A 23577-nucleotide genomic window follows, 5' to 3' on the forward strand; every position below is an offset into this window, starting at 1 on the left:
TTAAACAATAATAAGTAACTAATCAATAACTTCACTGAGAACATCATATGTAGTCTTAATTCCTCTTTTACTGAGTGAGGAACAATGCAATTGAACTTCAACCAATAAATGTCATAGAATTCGCCAAATTTACCAGTCAGAAAGAATGATTTAGAATAATTGAACGGAAGTAGAAGTAAGATTTCTTACGTGAAGGAAGGGAAAAATGACACGTCTAGTCACGATGGATGCAGGGATGAAAGTGTGGAGCTCAAAACCACATCCATCATGATGAAGACATTTTTCTTAGAATTTGAAGGGACTGGGTAAACTCCACTCTGATTTCAGGGGTGGGTGGAATAAACTTGTGAGGGTAAATTTCCCTATTTATACCAATGCATATATCTAGAAACTTCTAAAAAATTAGGGGGGTCTATTTTCTTGGGGCCTTTACATAAGTACTAGTATTCTTTAGGGTATCTTCTTGTCTGTTTTTATCAAGAATAGAAAATAGATCCAAAAGGGTTCCATGTCTGTGTTCTCTCTGGAAGAGTGACTTCATTCTATGTGCAAAACTTCAAAGGAAATTTGAGGAGCCTTTTAAAGGAGCAGTATCCCACCCTGTGTCAGAAACGTGTTCTCTGAATCTGAGATAGATAATCCAAGATATTGTTTACCATTGGGAAGAGTGTTTTAAAATTTGTTTTTAATAGTTATAGGTCTGTTGCATCACAGAATATTCCACAATACAAAAATTTTGCCTTAAAGCCTAAAATATGAGGAGATATCTCTATTTTCCTGAGTAAACCATAACTGTTGGGTATTTAGTTTAGAAACAATTTTATTATAGCTATTTATGTTCACATTTTATATATCTAACAACACTAAGCATTAGTTATACTGATGAACATTTTTACAGTGGTTGTTTCTATCCCTAACTCACATTGTAGAATTATTTTGAAGCACTAAATCTGAGTTTTTGTTTTATCTGCAAATGGTAAATAATGCCTTTAATGCGCAGCGATGTTGATTAGTAGTGCTTAGGCTACCAGTCTGAGCACCAGTCTTTTCAGGAGCAGTGAAATACAGTAACACCACTCTGTGTACCAGCCTGGCCTACGTCAGAGGGATCGAGGGGAGGGGATGATTTATGCCCTTGTTTTGATCGCGGCACACTCCCGTCGCCTTGCCTCATTGGGCCCTCCTTTGGCTGCTAATGATTTGTTGTCATTTCCCGGCTCTGTTTATGGAAAGTGCAACCGTCCCTTAAAAAAAAAAAAAAAAAAGAATGCGAGCCGTCACGGTCGGGTGGCGAAACAAGAGCGGGTCATTGATGCTTGCATGTTCCTGCTCAAATGCTGCTGGCTCGTGTGACAATTTTTTTTGGATTAACATGGATGATATGTCCAATGTCAAGCAGGCATAAGGCAGCGACAGATTTAAGGTGGAGTTTTGGGATCTTTTTTCTTCCTAGCATTAAAAAGTTATAGTGACACGATTATTGTTGACGTTATTGTATTGTTGATGATTATATGTTTGTGAGACAATTGTTCATCACCTGTTCAAAAGTGCTTGATATCATGGTATGGAAAATCTTTATGTTGTATGTAATATACGTGTATGTGTATATATATGTATTTATGCCAACAATTCAAATACTGTATATTGTTAATATATTTTTAATGAATTACATGTAGGTAATTAAAAAAAATGAATGGGAACGTCATTTTCATCATGTTTTCATTCTGATAAAATTGAGGAGTAACCATTTTTTATGATTCAAAGGAAGATTTGCTCCATGTTACACATAACCCCCTTGGTTCCACTGACTGAAAACTTCCATCACTGCCAGTGCACATGATAGTCTTGCCTATTGAGTATATTACGGATAATGACACAAGAAATAGCAGGACTTGTATCTGAGCAAACTCTGCATTCATGTAAAGCAATTCTTTCTTCCTATAATCACCTGAACAAAACCAGCTCAATTTTGTACGGGGTTGAGTGATTGAATTTCCTTGTCTTTTACTGCATCAATACTATCTAATAGAAATACATTTATAATGTCATGATCATCTGTTTATTTTCATTTTTTATTTATTAGTATGAATTTTACTTCTACTACAACCACAACTACTACAATTACTTTGATAATTCTACTACTACTACTACTACTACTACTACTGCCACTATTACTACTATTATTATTATTGTAATACGGCTCATACTACATACTACTACCAATATTACTACCCCTCCCACTACTGTTGCTAACACTACTACTGCTTGTACTTCCACTTCTAGTACTACTACTACTACTACTACTACTACTACTACTACTACTACTACTACTACTTCTACTACTACCACTACTACTACTATACTACTACTACTACTACTGCTACTACTACTACTTCTACTACTACTACGTCTACTACTACTACTACTACTACTACTACTACTACTACTACTACTTCTACTTCTACTACTACTACTACTACTTCTACTACTACTACTGCTACTTCTACTACTACTACTACTACTGATACTACTACTACTGCTACTATTCCTACTTCTAGTGCTGGTACTAATAGGACTACTAACCACCACTGTGACTACCACTACATGGTTGCATCTGGTAGTCATACGAGGTTGGAGAAACAACAATTTTTGAAATTGTGATTGTCATGATGATGATAATCATAATAATTGCCATGATATTGCTATAGATGAGTGGAAATGATGAGCCAAGGATCTTCAATCTCACAAATAGTCTGCAATTTCCCTCATGTTGAGTGCCAACTTGGTAATCAGGGGTCACTAACCTTTGGATGGGGTATACTAACACTTCTTTCATCCTTTGTTGTTTTCCTTCTACTTTCTCCCCGCCATTGACATTTTTGCGGTGTTTAGAGGTAAGTCCCTTATTTCTGATATTGAGAGCATGGAGTAGAGTAGTATTGTCTTCTGTGCCAATCTGTTGTTTTTTAAAGCTGTTTAAACCTACTTATTGCATGCTAGCAATCTTCCATTTCAGTTGTTTTTGCACTTTAATTCACTTTCCTTTATTTGCATTTGCAGATAGACAAGTGTTCGGGTGCAGAAGCCTATGAAATTGTTTGGTTTGTGATTGAAAATATGTAGAAGATTAAAAAATATGTAATGACACTGCATGAAAATGCACACTCAAGCTTATGCAAAGTTAGTTCATTGGTTGAAGAATGTAGGCCCCACCTTTATGCAGTAATGGAGTTAAAGATTAAAGTAAAGTGTTGATATGGAGCACAGTCAGAACCGAAATGGGGTGTCAACTAAATAGTCCATTTTTGTACCCTTGCGTGTTGCTGTAACCCACTGAGCTGTTATTCCAGCACCCACTTGCAATTGGTTCCTCCTCAAACTTTGGCTTTATTAGAACTTACTCTGTATAAGCTGTTATTTTCGCGTACAGATATTTTCGCGAATAACGTGGTCATAGACATTTTCGCGTGATGCTGTTTTTGCGAATCGACGCTGACGCTTACGTTAATGCTCTATTACCACAGTGCATGGAGACATTTTCGTGTGTTGTTAAATTTGCGATCCAACTGTGATTCGTGAAATTCACGAAAATTAAACCCTTGCGAAAATAACAGCTTATACAGTACTTTAATTATAGCTTTCCCAGGTTAGATTTCCATATACGTATTATATTTTGTGAGAATGATTTATTGTGCAAATCTGGACTTTCAAACAATGCGCATAAATCAGGACTTGAAAGACATCTTTGCAGATGGTTGAATTCACAATTCATGAACCGCAGTGACAAAAATTTGACGAGAAATAGATGTCCCATTGCAAAAAAAAAAAAAAAAAATGGATACGATACAGCATGCATGCATGCATTTTTGCAAACTTTTAATTTATTGAATAATGTGTCATCTTGCAAAATATGCAAAAATTAGAAATACCACCAAATGTACCTCATACACAGCATGTGGTAGGCAGCTGCAATGCAAGAGGAGACAAATAGGTCTGTGTAATACACTGTACCTCTGTGTGTTTAGAGGCGCAACATCTGTGTTATAGCAGGGAGGGGAGATGTCTCACCTCCCTGGTTATAAAGATCTTTCACTCGGTATACAAGTTTAATTCCAAGTGTGTGAAGATGATGTACCTGTCTGTATGATTTCATGTATATCTTTGAATGAGGAGGAATCATAAAGAATGCAACTGCTGCACTATCGAAAAGAAAATGGCTGCATGATGAAGAACTACTATTTTCTATGTAGCTTCTGTGCAGCACATTAATGCATTCACACCCCCATACAGATTTGGAAGCATTTAAACAGTTATAGAAGAAAATTATCTACTGTAGTCTACTAACAGCATGTCTTTAATAACTATTCTTCTTACTATTATTACTTTCACTTTTTGGCTTTGCGTTTAGAATGGTCTTCATGAGAATTCATTTCATAGGAAATAGCCTTGGGCATGATGGTTATTTTTGTAAAATTTGCATGTAAGTTAACAGCTGTCTATTGATATTGAATTATTTTGTCTTTTTGTTGGTTGTTCTTTAAATGGAAAGTGGCTTACCTGGTGGGTATGCCAGATAGCAATGATAAATCTTCAATTTTGTAGTCCTGAGGTAGACGGCCTGTGTGCTAATAAGTAATATAATTTCTGCCCAGCTGCTGTAATAGCACATTCTCAGATGTGAGTTCTGTCTATTCATATGCTGCAGAAAAAGAGTTTGGTAATTGTGGTTTTTTAGCTCACCTGAGCCAAAGGCTCAAGTGAGCTATTGCGATCGCCCTTCGTCCGGCGTTCGTCGTCCGTCGTCCGTTGTCCGTTGTGCGTAAACTTTTTACATTTTCATCTTCTTCTTGAAAACTCCAAGACCAATTTTCATCAAACTTGGCAGGTAGCATCCCTAGGGGGTTAGGAACTCAATTTGTTAAAATGGGCACCATGCCCCACCCAGGGGGCCCCCAGGGGGGCCCAAACCCCCCCAAAATTATGAAATCTTTAAAAATCTTCTTCTCTAGAACCAGAAGTGATAGAGCTAAGTTAATACTATGAGTTAGTACATTGATGACTGTAGTTTCAAGTTTGTTCATGGCAGAATCAGGGGTGCCCCCCTTGCGACCCAGGGGAGGGGGGTGGGGAGGGGTCCTAATAGGGCCTAAATTGTACATTTTCATCTTGTTCTTGAGAACCCCATGACCCATTTTCACCAAACTTGGCAGGTAGCATCCCTAGGGGGTTAGGATCTCATTTTGTTACAATGGGCACCATGCCCCACCCAGGGGGCCCCCAGGGGGGCCCAAACCTCCCAAAATGAAGGAATCTTTACAAATCTTCTCTAGAATCAGAAGTGATAGAGCTAAGATAATACTATGAGTGAGTACATTAATGACTGTAGTTTCAAGTTTGTTCATAGCAGATCCAGGGGTGCCCCTTTTGGGGGCAAGGGGGGGGGGGGGTTGGGAAGGTCCAAATGGGGGCCTGAATTGTACATTTTCATCTTCTTCCTGAAAACCTCATGATGGATTTTTGTCAAACTTGGCAGGTAGCATCCCTAGGGGGTCAGGATCTCAATTTATGAAAGTGGGCACCATGCCCCACCCAGTGGGCCCCAGGGGGCCCCAATCCCCCCAAATTAAGGAATCTTAAAAAATGTGGGCCCTTATTGTACATTTTCATCTTCTACTTGAGAGTGCCTGGTCAAATTTTAGTAGAGCTGTGAATAATTTAAATTAGTGACTGCGTGAAAGGTGAACTTGCGATACTCAGGTGAGCGCTAGACCCGCGGGTCTCTTGTTTCTTCTTCTTTTTTTTTTTTTTTTTTTGGTTGTCATCCCCAGTGATCCCCTAGCTCCCTTCCTCGTACTGCTTGCATGGCACTTAATTGAGTTGATAGTGATGTGATTAGGCTGATTCTAAGCTACATGAGATGACTTAGCAGTGTCGCATGCAAATACCAAATTTTCTAGATCGTGCCTTCAGTCGTTGAAATTGATGCTAGCGTAACGCTCTCTCTCCTTCATAATCTTTCCGTGGGATCACTGTGGGATTATTGGAATCAAATTATGATAATCAAAGAAAAAGGGATCACAGAATATCCAAAAACATGTACTGTTTACTGAAATGTTAATCTATCCACCTCCACATCATTACTGTAGAGACTTTCCTATGTCTGTTGAATGTAACTTTTCCCCTGCTGCCTGCTTCGAAGTACAATTTTACTGTTGTTCTGCCTACCGGTATCTATTGTAAAAGAAATATGCTGTAAACAAATTAGAAGAGTTCATTAGATGACTCACAAATAATTCAGTCAAATTTTATTCAAACAAAGAAGATGTTGATTGTGCTCATACTTCAAAATTCATTGGTGTGAGACAACTTTAAATTTACCAGCCAAACAGGGACAAAACTAAACCAAAAGATCCATGTGGGGGGGAAAAAAGGATATCAGTCACAATCACTGTAAACGCCGCCATGGCAATTCAATTTTTCGGCGGATTCTCTTTTGCGTCTGCAGGGGTGCATCTCAAGGATCTGATTCTGCTCCACACGGCGCTACAGGACAAGATGGAGGACGGTCAGCTGAACATGCGCAAGATGGCACAGCTCTCGGTCACCTTCGCCGAGCTGATGCAGCTCCAGAACGCCAAGCCGCCGCTGGCCGCCAATATGGACCTGGTCAACATGCTGAGGGTGGGTGACCAACTTGATTTTAGTTTAGTGTTAAGTTTCTTTCTTCTGATGGAGCAGTACTGTTTGTAACCTCGATGGCAGTGTTGCCCAAAGGGTTGCATGGAGCAATTCGTAAGATTTATCTCGAGTTTTTTGAAATAGTTTGCACCAGGTAAAGCGCTGTGAAAGTGAAATGGGGGTGAAAGAGTCGACTGTGTCCTATCATTTTGTCTGTGAAGTTTTGCTTTTGTGTGGTTTTAGTTTATATCCATTTAACTCTCAAAAATTGTAATACAGCAGTGACTCAGATATGTTTATTAGAGTAAGCAGACACTGCTGGATTAACGGTTTGAAAATGAGAGTCCTGCGTTTGGCACATAAATTTGAAGCGAAACAACTTTGAGATATTAACCCAGATCATCATGTCAAAGGCTTGCACACTCTCAGATGTGAATGTGTGGGGGATGTGGGGACCACGTGGATCCCAAACAATCTGTCGGCCCATCAGAGAGCCTTGTAGCCTCAACAGTCGCATCTCACTCTGCGTTTTTGTGGAATCCCACGTGAGAGTATGTGGCCGCAACATACTGTTTTATGCCCTCTAGAACAGCCCAAATCGATTCCATTTTTGCTGAAATGTGTTTGCTGTCTGCTCAATGCTGTGTTTACACAACTGTGTAAACGTGTCATGTGTGGGCTGTTGAATAATATTTCAACAAGCCGACTGGATTGTTGTTACAGCGTGTCCAAAACCACATTCACACGTGTGTCCTTACATTTGTCATATCAGAGATACAAGGACAGTATAAGGGTAGAGGGCATTAAACTATGGTGAAGTACATCATTGTAATTCTCATTCCCATTAAAAACTATATGCATACCCCTACTTAAAGTATACATGTATTTTTAAAGGTGCCTTAATTCATAGTATCATCGTCCATGTTTGTACATACATTGAATATCTTAAAGGCACACACTCATACAAACTTATAGTACACAATAAGACAAATATCTATCTATCTATTTATCTCATTCTATCTATCTATGTCTATCTACCTATCTATTTATCTATCTATCTATCTATCTACCTGCCTACCTATCTATCATTCTATCTATCTATCTATCTATCTATCTATCTATCTATCTATCTATCTATCTATCTATCTATCTATCTATCTATCTACCTATCTACCTATACCTATCTATCTACCTATCTATCTATCTATCTGTCTATCTATCTATCTATCTGTCCATCTATCACTATTTGACTGCAGGACATAATACATTATCTGTTGTGGGGTTTTTTTTTCCTCCACAGGCATCACTAGACCTGCAATATACAGAAGATGAAATCTATGAGCTCTCCCTAGCAAGGGAACCCAGGAATTCCACTAGTACGGTGAGTCAATCAAATTTTGGTCCCTTGCACTTTGCTGCTTGTCGCAGATGAGTAGAAATCATCATTAAGCTCTTTCTAATATGAGGTGTATATTAAAAAAAAAAGTGAATATATTGTAGTAACAAAAAGTATATGCTTTCATCTTGTATAGTGTGTGTACTTTATTTTGTCTATTCGTTGTGGGTTGTTGACCACTGTGGTCATTTTAATCAGTGACATTTTCAGGAATTCTCTGACAAAGTCACTTTTTTTTTTTTTGGAAGTGGAGAATAAGACAATAAGCCAGTTCATGGTTTGTGTATGCCTCAAATGGCCCCTGCACCACAGACTTTCAAATAACATTGAACGGTCTTGTAGTGAAGCATGCATACGCCATTTTTGTAATCATTGTAATTGAAGTGCATGGAGAGCTTTGTGAAACATTGTTGATGAATCACTTTCACCTACATGTATGTTCCAACTAGTATCAACATACAGTGCACTCCTTTCGATATAACAAAAGAAAACTGCCGGTCCCGAGGACTTTGTTATAATGGGAGTATACTGTATAACAAAACAGATAGATAGAGCTTGCCTGAGGAATCTTTCCATTTGGAAGTCAATAGCAAGTTAATCAAAAAAACTTTCTTCAATGACCTTCATTTTTCATGTGCGCAAATCACATATTCTGTGAATCGACTTTGGCATTTGCTCATCTAATTTTTTTGTTTTTTCCGCAGCTGCCTCCAGCAAAGTCAGCAGCAGTGCATATATTAATGAGATTCTTGAAATGTGGTCATTACAGCTACAGTTTAGAGATAAATCATCTGGATCTGAATAGGAAGAGCTAATGTCAATGACGTCAATTAGTCTATTCGATGAATCCACGTCATTTGATCATACGCAGTCCTGATCATTTTATGGCTATTTCCGTTATATAGATTTCATGAGATTATGCTGAACTGCAAATTGCTTTTACTGAGAAGAGTACATTTTATGTACACTTTAAGGGCAGCAGCATGCTAAAACGTTGGATACTGAAAGTGTGAAATATATTTGCAGTGTTCACATTTTTGCAAATTTAATTCTCCACTGAACCATCCAAGAAATGACAATGATTTATTTAAGCCATCTTCAAATTGGCAATAATGATCAGGATTGGCAAAATTTTCTGTCGAGTCCACATTTTCTGACATTAATCTTACAGACATCTACAATCTCATTTTTTCCTCTTCTTTGCATGATTAGTATAATTATTATTATAACTTTATTTTATTTGTTGACATTTTTTAAATAGCCTCCTACCCCGACCAAGCCAGCGATATTTCCAGAGTGGGCAGCCGGAGGGTCAAGGCACGCCGACCAGGAGACGATAACTAAACATGTGTCTGCCATGGTAGAGGTAAGTCACACCTTTGGAAGATTTCCTTGACGAAAATGGATTAGTGATGACAATCCCTTTAAAATCCGTTGATTGCTTCAGTAGAAACTGCCATAGGCTTTGCACAGGATCCACAAAGTTTCAGTCAACAGTGGGTTAAAGGAACAGTGCTAGCCTGGCTTTTTTTTTTTTTTTTTTTTCCTCCCTGCATTTTAACAGCATTGTGGGGTATCAGATTTGATCAGACAGTGGGCCGGATGCATAAACGCTAGCAATTGCTTGTGCTAGCCTTTTACTCGAATCCGTATGCATAAAAACAAGCAATTGCTTGCGAGCAGAAGCTCTTGCTAGCAAGTACAAGCAATTGCTTGCTGTCCGCAAGCAATTGCTTAGAGACCAAGCATTTGCTTAAAAACGTATGCATAAAACATACCTTTCGCTAGTTCTTGCTAGCAATTGCTTACGATTTTCCAAGCTCTGTAAAATGAGCTTGAGCTTTTGCTTATCTGGGACGTTCCCTTTTAAGTATCATTTTCATATTCATGGAAGAAAGACAACAATTGTGAAGGAGTGGTATAAATCTACAAGAAATTACTCTTAAGTAGAGTAAGAAATTTTTCATTTCAACAATGGGAATGTCCAGTGGTTAGCACGCAAAATTTGATGAAAAACAGGTAGGATGTCTCACTTCGGTGGAGAGCAAGGAGACGTCTCTCCACGTGCGATCTGGCAGATGCGGGCTATTGTAAGCAGTGATGGGAATCAGCCAGTAATACGAGTGTGTGTATATTTGTGTGTGTGTGCGTCTGTGTGTACATTTATGAGTGTCATTTCATAGCTCTTCTGCTATGTCAGGAAATGTTTCTGCACACACATGCCCTTTCAAATGCATGCTGCCACACTCGCCTTTGTTCTTGTGTTCGTACAGGCGTGACGTCCCTTTTGTTGAAAACGCAAGCAATTGCTTGTGCGGGACAAGCAAAAGGTATAAGCGCGCGCGTGTGTGTGTGTGTGTGTGTGTGTGTGTGTGTATTTCATATGAGCGTTGTTATGATCACTATATACTGCTATGTCAGGTTCCAGCTCACACATGCCCCTATGAAATACCTAATACGAAACACGCCTTTGTTCTCAGACGTACAGTGTTCGCACAAGCGTGACGCTATTGTTCGAACCCTAAGCAATTGCTTGCTGAATGCAAGCAAAAGGTATGTGCACAAGCAAAAGATTATGCATATGTATTTAAGCAATTGCTTGAGCTACACTTTTTACTAGACGAGCTTGTGCTTTTTCTTGAAGCAATTACTTACAAGCAATTGCTTGTTTTATGCATTCGGCCCATTACATGTGCCTTCAGAGTCCATTATCATATCATGCATACATAGTGGAGGATAATGTGCGCATAAGATATATGAATATGAGTAAGGATTTTATGGATTTTACAAGAAATCTAGGTCTTAATGGCGGTAAAGAGAAACTCACTTTAGGCAGATTTGAAGGAATCCATGTTCATCAACTTGTGTATTACAGGCATGTCCATGCAATTCTGTTACCAGTATATAAAAAGTGGTCCTCTCTCGGCTAATAGCAAGTACAGATGAAATATTGTTTAACCCGTTGAAGACGAGTCCCGACTAAACTCGGGCAGGTGTCTGTGGGAAATGTGTGTTGCAGCAAAATCAGTCTGTCCTCAACGGGTTAAAGAAACAAGGAAGAGGTCTCCGAGGGACCTCCATGAGCTCTGTCCTATTTCCTAATCCATCTGGAAAAGTTGGAAAAGCAGATCATCGTTCTGATTTAAAGAAATCATGAGTCGCGCCGCCATGTAGGCCCGAAGTCTTACAGCTGTCTGTGAGTGCTGCAAAGAAACGGGGACGTCCAGTGACCCTTGGCAGCATGATATAAATCATCTTTTAATGACGGCTCGTGGAGAAAAACCTAAAATTGGCGCTTGTTCGTCTCGCTTCCTGCGCGGCGCAATCACGCCCCCGGGATGCGCAGGTACAGAAAGTGGGTTGAGGCCGAGAAAGTTCAAGTATTGTAAGCTAATGGGAAAGGAAAAGGTGACTAGATTTGGTAGAGGATTCCCTTCATCTCAACATGCAGTTGCAAAACACACACACACACGCATACACACACACACACACACACACACACACTCACAAATTTTGCCCACTAGACTCTTGGCCCGAGGGCACAATAGTCTAGTGTAGTAAATTTACTTCCAAGGCTCGATTCAAAGAACCCGGTGACCTTTTATCAGAAGGTTTCCCCACCTCATAATACAGAATTTACCGCCCCCCCCCCCATGCATAAAAAAAAACACCCACTAAAACAAAACAAAACAAACACACAAACAAACATTGAAAGCAAAAGCACTGAAATAAAAGTTACAAATCATCATCAGCAGAGGGAGTAAATATCAGACAAATAAAGGAATAGTTGATATGAAAATTATGACTATTTGAATGTCAACGATAAATCAACCACCAGGAGCTTGAATATATGGCTGAAGAACTGCGCATACTCCATTCAAAAACTGTCAGTTGTTTTTCTCCTGTGTGTGCAGGGTGTGTTCAAGAACTACGACCACGACAAGGACGGCTACATCACCTACAGCGAGTTTCAGAGCATCGCGAGCAACTTCCCCTTCATGGAGTCCTTCTGTGTGCTGGACGCCGACAGGTGGGTTGATTCTCAGTGTCATTATTGCAGTTAAGTTGATGTTTGTTCCAAGCCTCGCCCTCTGCATGGAGACTGCGCCCTCTGTTGATGACTTTTCAAACATGACGGAGACAATATCGTAAAATCAGAAATATTTGCGGCATGAAACACTTGTGAATTGCCCACCACAACAAAATATGTACTTCTATGCACTTACGTGAATTGTAGCTCCTTTCAAAATCTGCAAAATTTTCATGCACACAAAAGTGTCTGGTTTTAGTGGTCATGACAATATTTACACCACAACTGATCTCTTTAAACATCATTGATGACAGTTAAAGCAATTAGTCTTCAAACCTACATTTCTGTAGTTTGGGGATGAATCTTCTTTAATACAAATGCTACTGCTCATTGTAAATGTTTCATAGGGTGAGATATAAAAAACATTAACAACAACAACAAATCTCTTCAATTTGAGCACTTTTTGTTTGTGAATAATTGTTCAAGTTACAAATCTTTTCATTAGTCTCTTAATTGTTATGTAAAGCTGATCCATAGGTTGGCAACACAATAAAGAAATTCTCTCAAATTGGCAAATTTTTGAAATGTAGTTTTGTCTCTATGAAGGAATTTATCCAATTCCACCTAATCTTTCTCCAACACATTATGTGAAGTGAAACTCAAGAGTATCAATCTAGTGATTGCAAATATCTGTAGCAAAATTCCCCAAGGTACCCTGTAATATCTTCAGATCATTCTATCATTCATCCCTAAACCATCTCCGTTCCCATCTCCTCCTTCTCCACCCCCTGCAGGAGAGATGGACTGATCAGTAAATCAGAGATGCAGTCTTACTTCGTGCGGGCCCAGAGCCTGGCCCTCAGCACCAGCTTCAAACACAACTTCAGCGTGCACACCTACTTCAGCCCGACCTTCTGCGTGCACTGCACGGGCCTGCTCTGGGGCCTCATCAAGCAGGGCCACAAGTGCAAGATCTGCGGCATCAATGCCCACAAGCACTGCAAGGACCGCGTTGTCATGGAGTGCCGCAGCAAGAAGTCGCAGGGCCTCAACGGCAGCGTCATCGTCTCCTCCGCGTCCGCCTCAGCAGGCCTCTCGCAGTCCTCGCCCAACGCCGGAGCGCTGCAGCGCCGCCACACCATGGACGGCGGCGGCCCCATCGTGAACGGGGTGAACGGTATGAACGGGCTGAATGGTCACAAAGAGACAAGTAATGGTGGAGGTGAGAGATCGGCCTTTGTATTCAATATTGTCTCACACCCATTTATGCTCGAATATATCCTAGAATCTCTCTTTATATCAATATGTTTTGTGGAGAAAAACAATAAGAAACATGTATATGCGTGTGTGTATATATTATATGTTTCATTTTCTTAATCTCTCAAAATGTATGTATCAAAAAGACCAAGGAAGAATGTATGTCAATTTCATTTAATTGAAATGTTGAAATTTCCACGGAGTACAAATGAATGATTTCATTGTTCTATTTATATATGCTTACATCTCTTGTTTTTGGATAGAGTAAAGGAGAGACAAATGTGTGAAGCAAACCATAAAGTACTTGCAGAGAAATGAATCAGTGGAATATGTCAGCTTCATTTCATCGTTATACTTTAGCATGCTAAAAAAGTTACTAAATAAGTTGATAATACCTGTATGAACACAAAATGTAATTACATTTAGAATTCTGAATGAATTTTCACTTCTCTGTATCATCTACAAAAATATTTTGCATTGTGTAATTTTACAGAATGCATATTCTTTTCACACTTGTGCATACTTGTTTATAACATGGAGAGTTACTTTAACAATTTTATCCTGACAACCATATGCTCCATGAAGGATCAAATGGAAGAGTGTTTCATTACGAATACCTCTTAAAAGTATGCACAAATTCCATGCCTCCTTTGTTTTTCTAGTGGTAAAAGTAAAGAACATGTCGTGGGAGGACAAGCGGCGGATCTCCCTCCGGCAGAAGTCGTCCCGCCTCACGGAAACAGCGACGCAGACGGAGGACCTCATCCCGAACACGCCGCCGGAGTCCGACAAGGAGAGCGACGACCACGAGATGGACATCGAGCACCCCCACGAGCACGGGGGCATCATCTGCAATGGCCGGCGGCTGAGCGAGCTCAGCGAGGACGACAGCAGCAGCAGCTTCGGCGACCACGGGAGCACCGCGGGCTCCGACTCCAGCGTCTTCTTCAAGGCCTCGAAGACGGACCTGAGAGAGAAGCTTGTGGTGGCCGAAGGGGTGAGGGTAGCCTCATTTATCCAAACTGCGCCTGTTAATACAGGAGCCATGCTTCTGGTTATCATTATTATGCAGTCTTGCAATCATTGTACGCATTGATGTGACACTGCCTGTGGAGAAAAAACATTCCTCCCACCTATTTTTTTTTTTTTTTATTATTCATGGGTATAGAATGAAAGGGTGTGTAATTAATGGAGTCAGTTTTGTATTTCCCACAAAATGTGCAATGGCATATCTCTCTTGGCTTGCCTTCAGAGATATTCACTCATTGAGAAAATGTGTGACTTGAAACAGTAGAAAGAATGCATGATTTTAAACCGCAAATTGATGAGGAGTATGACATGAAGAAGGGTATACACTGTAGTTTGAGATGCCAATTTTATGTTAGATAAGTGACACCATTATTTCTCAGTTGTCTTACTGCTCTTTCTTGCTCACTGTTCTTTTCCTGTCAGGACCGTGACGCACTGAGGGCGGAGAACACCAAACTGAAGCAGGAAATGTGCAGCATGCAGCAGCGAATTCAGCAGCTAGAGCGCCATCTAGAGACGATCAAGAGGCACACGGTGTCCTTCATTATAGACCAAATGGACTCGCTTCATGTGCAGAAGGACACAACAGTATAGACGCGAACCCCAAGGCATGGGACAGTAATGTGATCTTGACAATTTCTGCGATGGAATTCCTCAACTCAGTGGCTGAAAGAACAACAACAACAACAACAACAAATAGAAAATACTCTTTTAAGGTTACAATGCAAATATATATATATAGATATAAATATATATATACATTCATGTACAAAGTGGTGGAGTGGACCTAGTTTTAATGAAGACATTCCTCACCCTAATATGGAACTGAAACCCAAGTGTGCTGTGTGTCATGATGCATTGGCTAGCAGCATTAACGGCTGATCTACTGACAGATGCTGTCTCATGGAGCAAAGGACAAAAACTGCTCTTTCATTTCGTCATTTTTTTTTTAATTCTGGTCTTTTTTTCCCAGAAAAAGAACATTTATTTTGAATGAGGCTGAACTTCTCTTTGTTATTTTGTTTTGTCATTTTTCGTTTTCAAAAATCAGTGTACTGGAGACATTGACAGATGTCTTGTAGATAGAGAAAAGCAGAGATTTTATAACACATATGGAGAACCAGGCAAACTCTACTGGAGGAGGGAATATATGCAAGAGATGCAACCATGCTACGATCATTCCTTTCGATCCGAACCTTGCGAACTCTCGGACCTTGATGCTTATCGGTGCTGGAGGTGCATCACTAGATCCCGTACAGACCACACCCTCTGGCTCTGAAGATTACAGCGTACTGTTGTGCCTGTCAAAAACAACAAAAGCAGGCAAATGAACAAACCACACTCATAAAGAGCAAAATGTCTCCCATGGTGCATTTATGTGGACTTTAATGGAGGTTTGTCGACAGTCTACTTCCCAGTGCGCTGTCTTATGACAAAAAAAAAACACAAGAAGAAGACTAGTTTAACCATTGGATGCAAAACATTAACAAGTGTCTAAGCTCTCAAAGCTTTTACCATACAATGTATGAAGTCTCTCTTTAACCTTGTCTTCAGGCTGACTCTGAGATATTTTTTTAATTGACCAGGGTAAGAAACACAAGATGTGAGGTGTGGTGTATAAAACTTGATGAAATGTCTTCGTAAGTTGTATCGAATCTCAAGAGCAAAAATTTGTGCCAGTAGATGTCTATTTTGTAAACGGAAGGTTCGTTATTTCATGTTTTTGATAATTTGTCATTTGAAAGATGCTGCGTGTTAAGAAGACCTTTAATTTTCTGAAGTTGTGTGTAAATACCTCTTCTATGGACAAGTACTGCTGAAGGAAAGATGAATTGAGATTTTTTTTTTTTTTTTTTGTACCTATTTATGAATCGCGCTCGAGTTCCAAGATTGGAATAATGAGTATTATTTTCTTCATTTGGCAGGGGATACAATGGCTTTTATCAGTTCCTTTATCAGCATGAGGGACACTTCGACTTGATTTTAAGGCATCGGTTTGCTGGGGTTAGGTAGTTATTGGAGTTGATCGGTTTTGCTATAGGACCACTTCACAATCTGCTTCAGCATCACAACAGATTATCTTGGGCACAATGTCAGCACATGTCACAGCGGAGCCAATGCAGGAGTGTGAATTTCTTACAATACTGCCCACATTGCTTTGTACACACACTCACAATTATAGCTCTGCATAGCTTTCTTCTCTCAAGGTAAACTGCCTACACTTTTTAGATGCTTTTGAATGAAGCAAATTCCATGTAGTTAACATTTTTTCACCGGTGTTACTTTATGTAATAACATTGATTGTACTACACCATAATGCTGCGAAAGAGATGCAATGATGAGCTTTACGAGAAAGGAGAGGTGGAAGGCTTGTACTGGCTCTTCCGTGAATAATATCCACCTGTTATGTAAAAGGCAGAAGGGCACTAATGCAGAAGGGCACTAATGCTGTGTGCAGTTTTAAGAGATGTCCTTTTCCTTCTCACCTGATCATGTCAGTAATTGTTGTTTTGATAGAAAGATCACTTCATTTTACAGCCTTTACTCTTTCTGTTAGGCAGTTTCTATAATGCCGCAGGTTCTGTTCGAGATTAGGGTTTGCAAAGTTATGTTTACCCTTATGCATACAACATACATATGCAGAAAAACATGAATAAGATCCAAGCATCTAATTTTGATTCATTTGTGGTCATGGTAATGTGGATAGTGGGTTCTTTACGGCTTAGTATTTCAATCTGTTTGACCTAAACAAGACAACTCAAATAGTGTGGCTGATACCATACAACCAACAGCCTTTGTATCGGTCTGCAGAAAAAAACAAAACAAATCAAAACAAAAAAACTCTACAGAAACAAAAACTTTAAAGCATTTATTTATGTCGGAAGTGTACTTTGCGTGGAGCCAGATTCACAGCATATATACCATTGGAAGTTTTATGCCTCAAACTCACTGCCAGGTTTTTTTTTTTTTTTCAGTAACATCACAGCCCTTCTGTCAACAGATTCAGATCTGAATCTTTTGGGGCAAATAAAAATGAGGGAAAATACCAAAATTTAATCCTCTGTCTTCATCCTTTTGGAAAGAACACCACATTCATTGACATTCATTCATTCATTCATTCAGGTTTTTTTTTTAAAGTACAGTTCACACAAAAATGAAAAGAAAAAGGAAATGCATTGAGACCAAAATTGCTTAAAATTTTTAACGAAATCATTTGTGCGTGAAAAATATCTGTTGGAATCCCACATTCCTGAATATATGTTAGTACATGAAATTTTTGTGTCAGTGTTTTATGACTTTTTGAAATTGTTCACGTCACTGTGGACCAACATTCAGAAAGAAGAGAGGTTCCCCCTGCTAGATAATAATCTGTCACCAAAACTCTCCTGGGGGCTTTGATATATATCATCATTTACTGGATCCTGAAAACAGCACAAAGTTGCCAGTGCTTATTATATTGGGTATCTTGTTTTAATAGTTCAGGGTTAAAAACAAAAGAATGCCTAGTGAATGGGGCCTGCAAAATTACCTCGCAATATCAGACGTCTCGCTGTATCTGACTTTGTAATAACTAGACTGCACTGTAGTGGATAACGGGGCAGAGAGTATCAGCAACGTGTCCGTCATTCTTTCTTGCTTTGGGTGCAGATTTTTGAAACATTCCAGAACTCGGTGAATGCAATGCAATGGCAGATGTTGACAAATAACCATCCCCTTTTTTTCTCCTACTTACGAGATAAAGGTTAATAAAGGGATGGTACAGTATTGGTGGAGATGAGAATTGGGCTTTTAACTTTTTGTGAGACTACCAAGATAACACTTATGATATAGTACAGAGCATACCATGTGAAGAGGAATTCAAAGTTTATTTGATGGAAATCGGGTTTGGAATGACTGAAACATCCAAAAACAAAGTAAAACAAAATGATCGTAATAAAGTGTGGGTCCCACACTTTATTAGAATCATTCTTTTTTGGATATCTCAGCCATTTCAAAACCAATTTTCATCAAATAAACATTGAATTCCTCATAGAATTACATGCTCTTTTATATTTCATAAGAGGTTTCTCATTATCTCACCAAAAAATGTTAGAAACCTGAAATCACATCGCAACCAAGACTATATGATCCCTTTGGTGTTCAGAAAATAATTGGCAAAAATATTACCCCACGTGTTACTGCCCGACACAGGCAAATGTGTAGAAGGCAAATACAGTCAACCTTGCCTAAGTCGATTCTATTTGGACTGAAGAAATTGCTTCGTTTTATAGAAAATTCGACTTATGAGGGGTTAAAATCAATAAAATATGAAAAGAGAAGGACTTGAAAAGACCTTCGACTTAGGCGATTATTGGACTTTAACAAGGTTGACCGTAATCAACATGCCTCCTGTCCAACTTGTCGCTGGCATAATTGTGGTGGAAAGAAGATGCTCGCACACTGGTGATATCAGTGGTCCCAGCTTGGCATGACTATGAGATAGCAAGATTCATACAGCGTGAACTCCATGTACCTACATAGCCTTTTGCAAAGGCAGCTCACAATGAACTCGCACACAGCGAGCGGTGAATTCGCACACAGTGAGTGGCGGACTCGCACACAGCGAGTGGCGGACTCGCACACAGTTGGGTCGGAGCGAGCGCGCTATGCCCGCCCGCTCGCAGCTCGCCACTTGCGTGCTGTGTGTGCGAGTCCACTGCTCTCTGTGTGCATGTCCTCAAATCATAGTGAGCTGCCTTAATTGCAAAAGGCTAGTACCAGGTACCTACAGGGAAACCTCGATATGATAAGCTTGCTTGCATTGAGGTACAGCTTTTAATGACGTGAATTCAGTGGTCCCGATTTTCCTTGACTATAATTAGCTGATCCCTTTTTTAAAGCACATTTTCAATGTCGTACCTATTGTAGTGAGGTAAAATCACTGATTATGGTGACTTTGTTATAACAGACATTTCCTGTACATGAAATTTCTGATCCGGCAGAAAAAAAAAAGGAATGCACTAGTCGTCCACTGTGTTGTAGATCGTGTGCCAGGACACTTTGTTGGGGTCGCCCCACTTACATTCAGGGATTAAGGCACCACATGATGCTCAGGCATGTGAAAAAGAGTGAATTAAAGAATTGTTGCTTTTTGGTTGCAGCAGATCTGGTTGAGGTCAGTACTACTGATATGATAGTGAAATGTGGTATTGTGCAGGTCTGTTTGGGGGACAGCTTATCATAACATGCACTCTCTGGTTGCAAAAATAGAAATGAGCATTTCTGCATTTTTCAGAATCTTTCCTCATGCGCTGGTAGACTACTGTACGATTGATCTCATCCATAGAAACTATTATTATATCAGGTGTACAAAGGTCGACTCATTTTTCTTGTTTTTGTTTTGTTTTTTGCACAAACTCCACATGACTGTATATGTGAGTGTATATGAAATGAAATGAAATGAGAGGTAAATATTCAATGTCTTCAGCTGGCCTGAAGAGGCAAATGGCTTCTACATTTATGAAAAACAAAAACACTGTCTTTGTTTATGTGTTATGTCTTATATCTGTGTGAAACTGGTCAGATCTTTCTCCCCCCCCCCCCCCTTTCTGTTCAAAGTCTCGGTGTGCTAGATCTGGGAGGGGGAGGGGCTGGTTTCACAAACTCATCCGTACATATCTTGTGTGTGCCCAACCTCCGGTTTGTTCTCCTGCGGGGAATAATAACGTGTAGTGGTTTCATGATGGGTCCAATATGACCAATGTCAGAAAGGAGATTTTTCTCTTGGCATCAGCTGTATGTGTAATACCATAAGACAGATAGAGAATCATGTTGTCAATGGATTTATTATTTGTATTTGTTTATCCTTTTTCCTTTCGTACCATATTGTTGTTGTTTTTTGTTTGTTTGTTTGTTTGTTGTTGTTGTTGGTTTTTTGTGTTTTTTTTTTTTTTTTTTTTGGGGGGGGGGGGGGAGTTGATTGTTTAAATTTTGACATATATTTATGTACTTGTATCACTGGCCATTTTAAGGTGAAGACCTGGGTCCTATTTCATAAAAGATGGTAGGATAACAACTCTTGCTGGAATGGCAATTTCAAATCGCAGCAGTCATTCAGGAAGCTTGATTCTTGTCGTTACCATGACAACTGCCATTCCAGCAAGAGTTGCTATCATATCAACTTTTTATGAAATGGAACCCTGCAGTTTTAAACTAATTTCTCTCCAGGTTTTTTATGTCTCTTACCCACTCCATTGTACCAGTACTCACTATATGCCGGCCTGACTGTATGTTTAGATACAGAAGTGAGGCGTAAAAGTGCATGGAGTTTGGAGGAAGATGCTTTAAGTTTCTAAAATAAATTTCAGTTCACCTTGCAAATCTCAAGCTCATAGCAGCAATATTAAAACAACCACAAAGACACTGCTATAAAGGTCTAGTCAAAGCCCAACACACATTTTTGCTAGCATATGTGTTGTAACTCCACCACGGCTGTAAAGAAAGCAAGCAAACTCTTCATTCGCACACACCGTTTACTACACACAGTGTATCTTTCAACCGAAGCCATAGTGCAAGGTCTCAGTGTAACGCTAACTCTGTTTTTGTTCAAGCACACATAATGATACACAATATCTTTGTGCTCTTAAAGCATGATCTTCTGTAAATGTACGTTCTCCATAGAATCAAAATAAGGCTCTTGACTCCCTTGACATATAGGGGAATTGTAGTGTGACTTTTCACCAAAGCAATTGAACATTTCATTCATGAATCTTCGTCAAGTGGTGAACAAAACAGGAAAAAAAAAAAAAGAAGAAAATGTTATGGAAAAACCCTTTTGATATTCAGGTGGTGGAGGATTTGGTGTTTTTGCAACAACTCCCAATATAAACAAATTCTGTAGTCTCTATCAACTCATTTCATACTTTGAGGTGCGAGTAGATTAGCAGTTTGGGGAATGTAGTGAATTCCAAAACAGAGATACCGGTAATACTTTTCCTTTCCTGTTCTTCTTGTAATTGCTGAACTGAAACAAGTGTTGGCACAGTACTTTACCATTGGAGACCCACAAGCGTTAAATGCCGCACAAGTCACAGAGTTCAAGTTTGTAGCACCACATTACTATGGTGCAATTTTATTCGTAAGAAACGAGAAGTACATTTCACTGCAATACTTCAACTTGCCATGATTTTCATTAGGGTCGTTTTTATTTCAGGGTAATACATTTCCTCTTTCACAACTTTATTTTTATACTCTTTAGATTTGTTTGCCATGTATCCCGTCTGTATTGTCGTGTTCTTTTATTTCAATCATACATTATTTATACATGTAAATGAAATATTTCAATAAATACTATAAAGTTCATGAAACTATGGTAAGCTTTGGTCTGAATATGTCAGAGTCTTTGTGCATTGCATAACAGGGTTTCTTTTTTTTTTGTGGTATACATGTAAATATCTTTTTAAAACTATTTGCACTTCACAAGCTTTCAAGAGTCTATTGCACTCTGTATGTCAAGCACATGTCCTTGAACAACCATTCATTTGTCATCATTTTACACCAAACTTTAACCCCCCAAAAACAAATATATATTCTCATTTCAGAAGCAAAGGGCTGTAAATGCTAGTGTCGCCATGGCTCAAAATCGCTCTCTGGTTCCCACAAAATGTGTAGCCAGAATTTTCTGAAACAAGCAACATCATGGCAGAAAAGTGAAAATGTACTCCTGAAACATCTGGATGGTAGCCTCACATGCTATTAAAACAAACAAGGAATTATCACTACATGTACTACGTCAAAATATGCCTTTCAGTTAATGAAAGAAACTTTTTGACATCAGTGGAAAGAATGTACATGTATAAAACAAGGGAGGTTTGGTACATTTGGACTAAAGAAAAGAGCGCTGTATAGCACCATTAGATACATGTATCTTTATACCAAATTTACGTTGTACACTACTACTGAGATACCACAACTCACACTCGCCAATTCAATTCATGTCAGCGGGCTTTCAGCAAGTTTTATTTATGGTAAAAGCAGGAATAAAACTTGTCCTCATTCTAATCTGCAGTTGTCTTTCAATCAAAAAATATTCCATTGATTTGATTAGATGATAGCAATAACTGCAGACACTGAAATCTGTGTTTGACATGACTCCACATCTGAAGAACATTGCTGTTATGAATTCATTCCCTCTGCAAGGCCCCCTCGGGGATGGATTCTGATACAGTGTAACAACTTCTGTACAGTTAGTCCTCCAATGGTGATCTGATAAAATTCTTCCGCTTCGTAGAAATGCTCCTAGAAAGTGATCTTCGACTTGTGTTGTCCATTTTGCCTGGCTATCAAGAGATGCCAACTGCTACTTTATACTAAACAGTCTTTGTATTTTGTACTCTTTTTTTTTTGGGGGGGGGGGGGGATGAGCAAAAAAAACATGTACTGCAGGTTTTGTGAAAAATCCTGATTTTTCCAAAATGTATTACTGCAAACATCTATTGCAGGAGAGGTAAAAATACTATTTTTCCACCAAAAATACAACTTTTCAGCCCTCAGAACACTGCAATGCATCCATGATATTAGCCTAAATCATTATAAATTTAACAGTAGTCACTAGTGCACCAAATCATGCTATGCATGATATGACATCTTTTTTTTTTTCAAATTAAATCATTGCTACACTAAATGTTTGAAATAACTTGACAATATATACTGTAATACGCTTTCGTGAGTCTAAATTTCCACAAATCAGGACTTCCCAACAATTTCACAAGTGGTTAAATTCGCGATCATGGGGTCCAGTACTGAACGGTGAAATTTATACGTGTACGTCACATTCATATCTGCACGAGAGTCAATATTTTCGTGCGTTTTTAATTTCGCGAATAGTAGCTGACTCGTGAAATTTGCGAAAATAAAAACCTCACGAAATAATCGGCGTATACAGTACATCACGTCAGACAGGATATTACTGTGTCGGGACTGAGCAAGGAATGACTACTAATTTTGATTTGATTAGCTAGTACTGTCGCAGAATTGCATGACAACTTTCAGAGTGACTACAAGAGTTCTTAACAGCTCCGGATTGTTCAAGTTTGCCCCAGTGTCTCAGCAAATTGTAAGAGCATACCAGAAATTTCATTTCCATTGAATATACAATGCACATGATAGAATGGTGCTCGAAGGAGGTAAGTTTGGCATTGGCATCGCA

The 23577-nt window shown here is 39.2% G+C and overlaps 1 protein-coding gene across 1 annotated transcript in view; it reads left to right on the top strand.

Annotated features, from left to right (window-relative positions):
• LOC140230814 (ras guanyl-releasing protein 3-like) overlaps nucleotides 1-15062 on the top strand; it is a 134249-nt gene extending 119187 nt beyond the window's left edge. Inside the window, exons 11-17 of the mRNA XM_072310957.1 lie at nucleotides 6506-6681; nucleotides 7979-8059; nucleotides 9336-9440; nucleotides 11989-12104; nucleotides 12899-13320; nucleotides 14024-14358; nucleotides 14814-15062. Of these exons, the coding sequence (XP_072167058.1) occupies nucleotides 6506-6681; nucleotides 7979-8059; nucleotides 9336-9440; nucleotides 11989-12104; nucleotides 12899-13320; nucleotides 14024-14358; nucleotides 14814-14984 (1406 nt within the window). The 3' untranslated portion in view covers nucleotides 14985-15062. The remainder of the gene's footprint in view (nucleotides 1-6505; nucleotides 6682-7978; nucleotides 8060-9335; nucleotides 9441-11988; nucleotides 12105-12898; nucleotides 13321-14023; nucleotides 14359-14813) is intronic.
• The last annotated feature ends 8515 nt before the right edge of the window (nucleotides 15063-23577 follow it).

The sequence above is a fragment of the Diadema setosum genome, chromosome 1 (genome assembly GCF_964275005.1).
Source record: "Diadema setosum chromosome 1, eeDiaSeto1, whole genome shotgun sequence".
In the NCBI taxonomy this organism is placed as follows: Eukaryota; Metazoa; Echinodermata; class Echinoidea; order Diadematoida; family Diadematidae; genus Diadema; species Diadema setosum.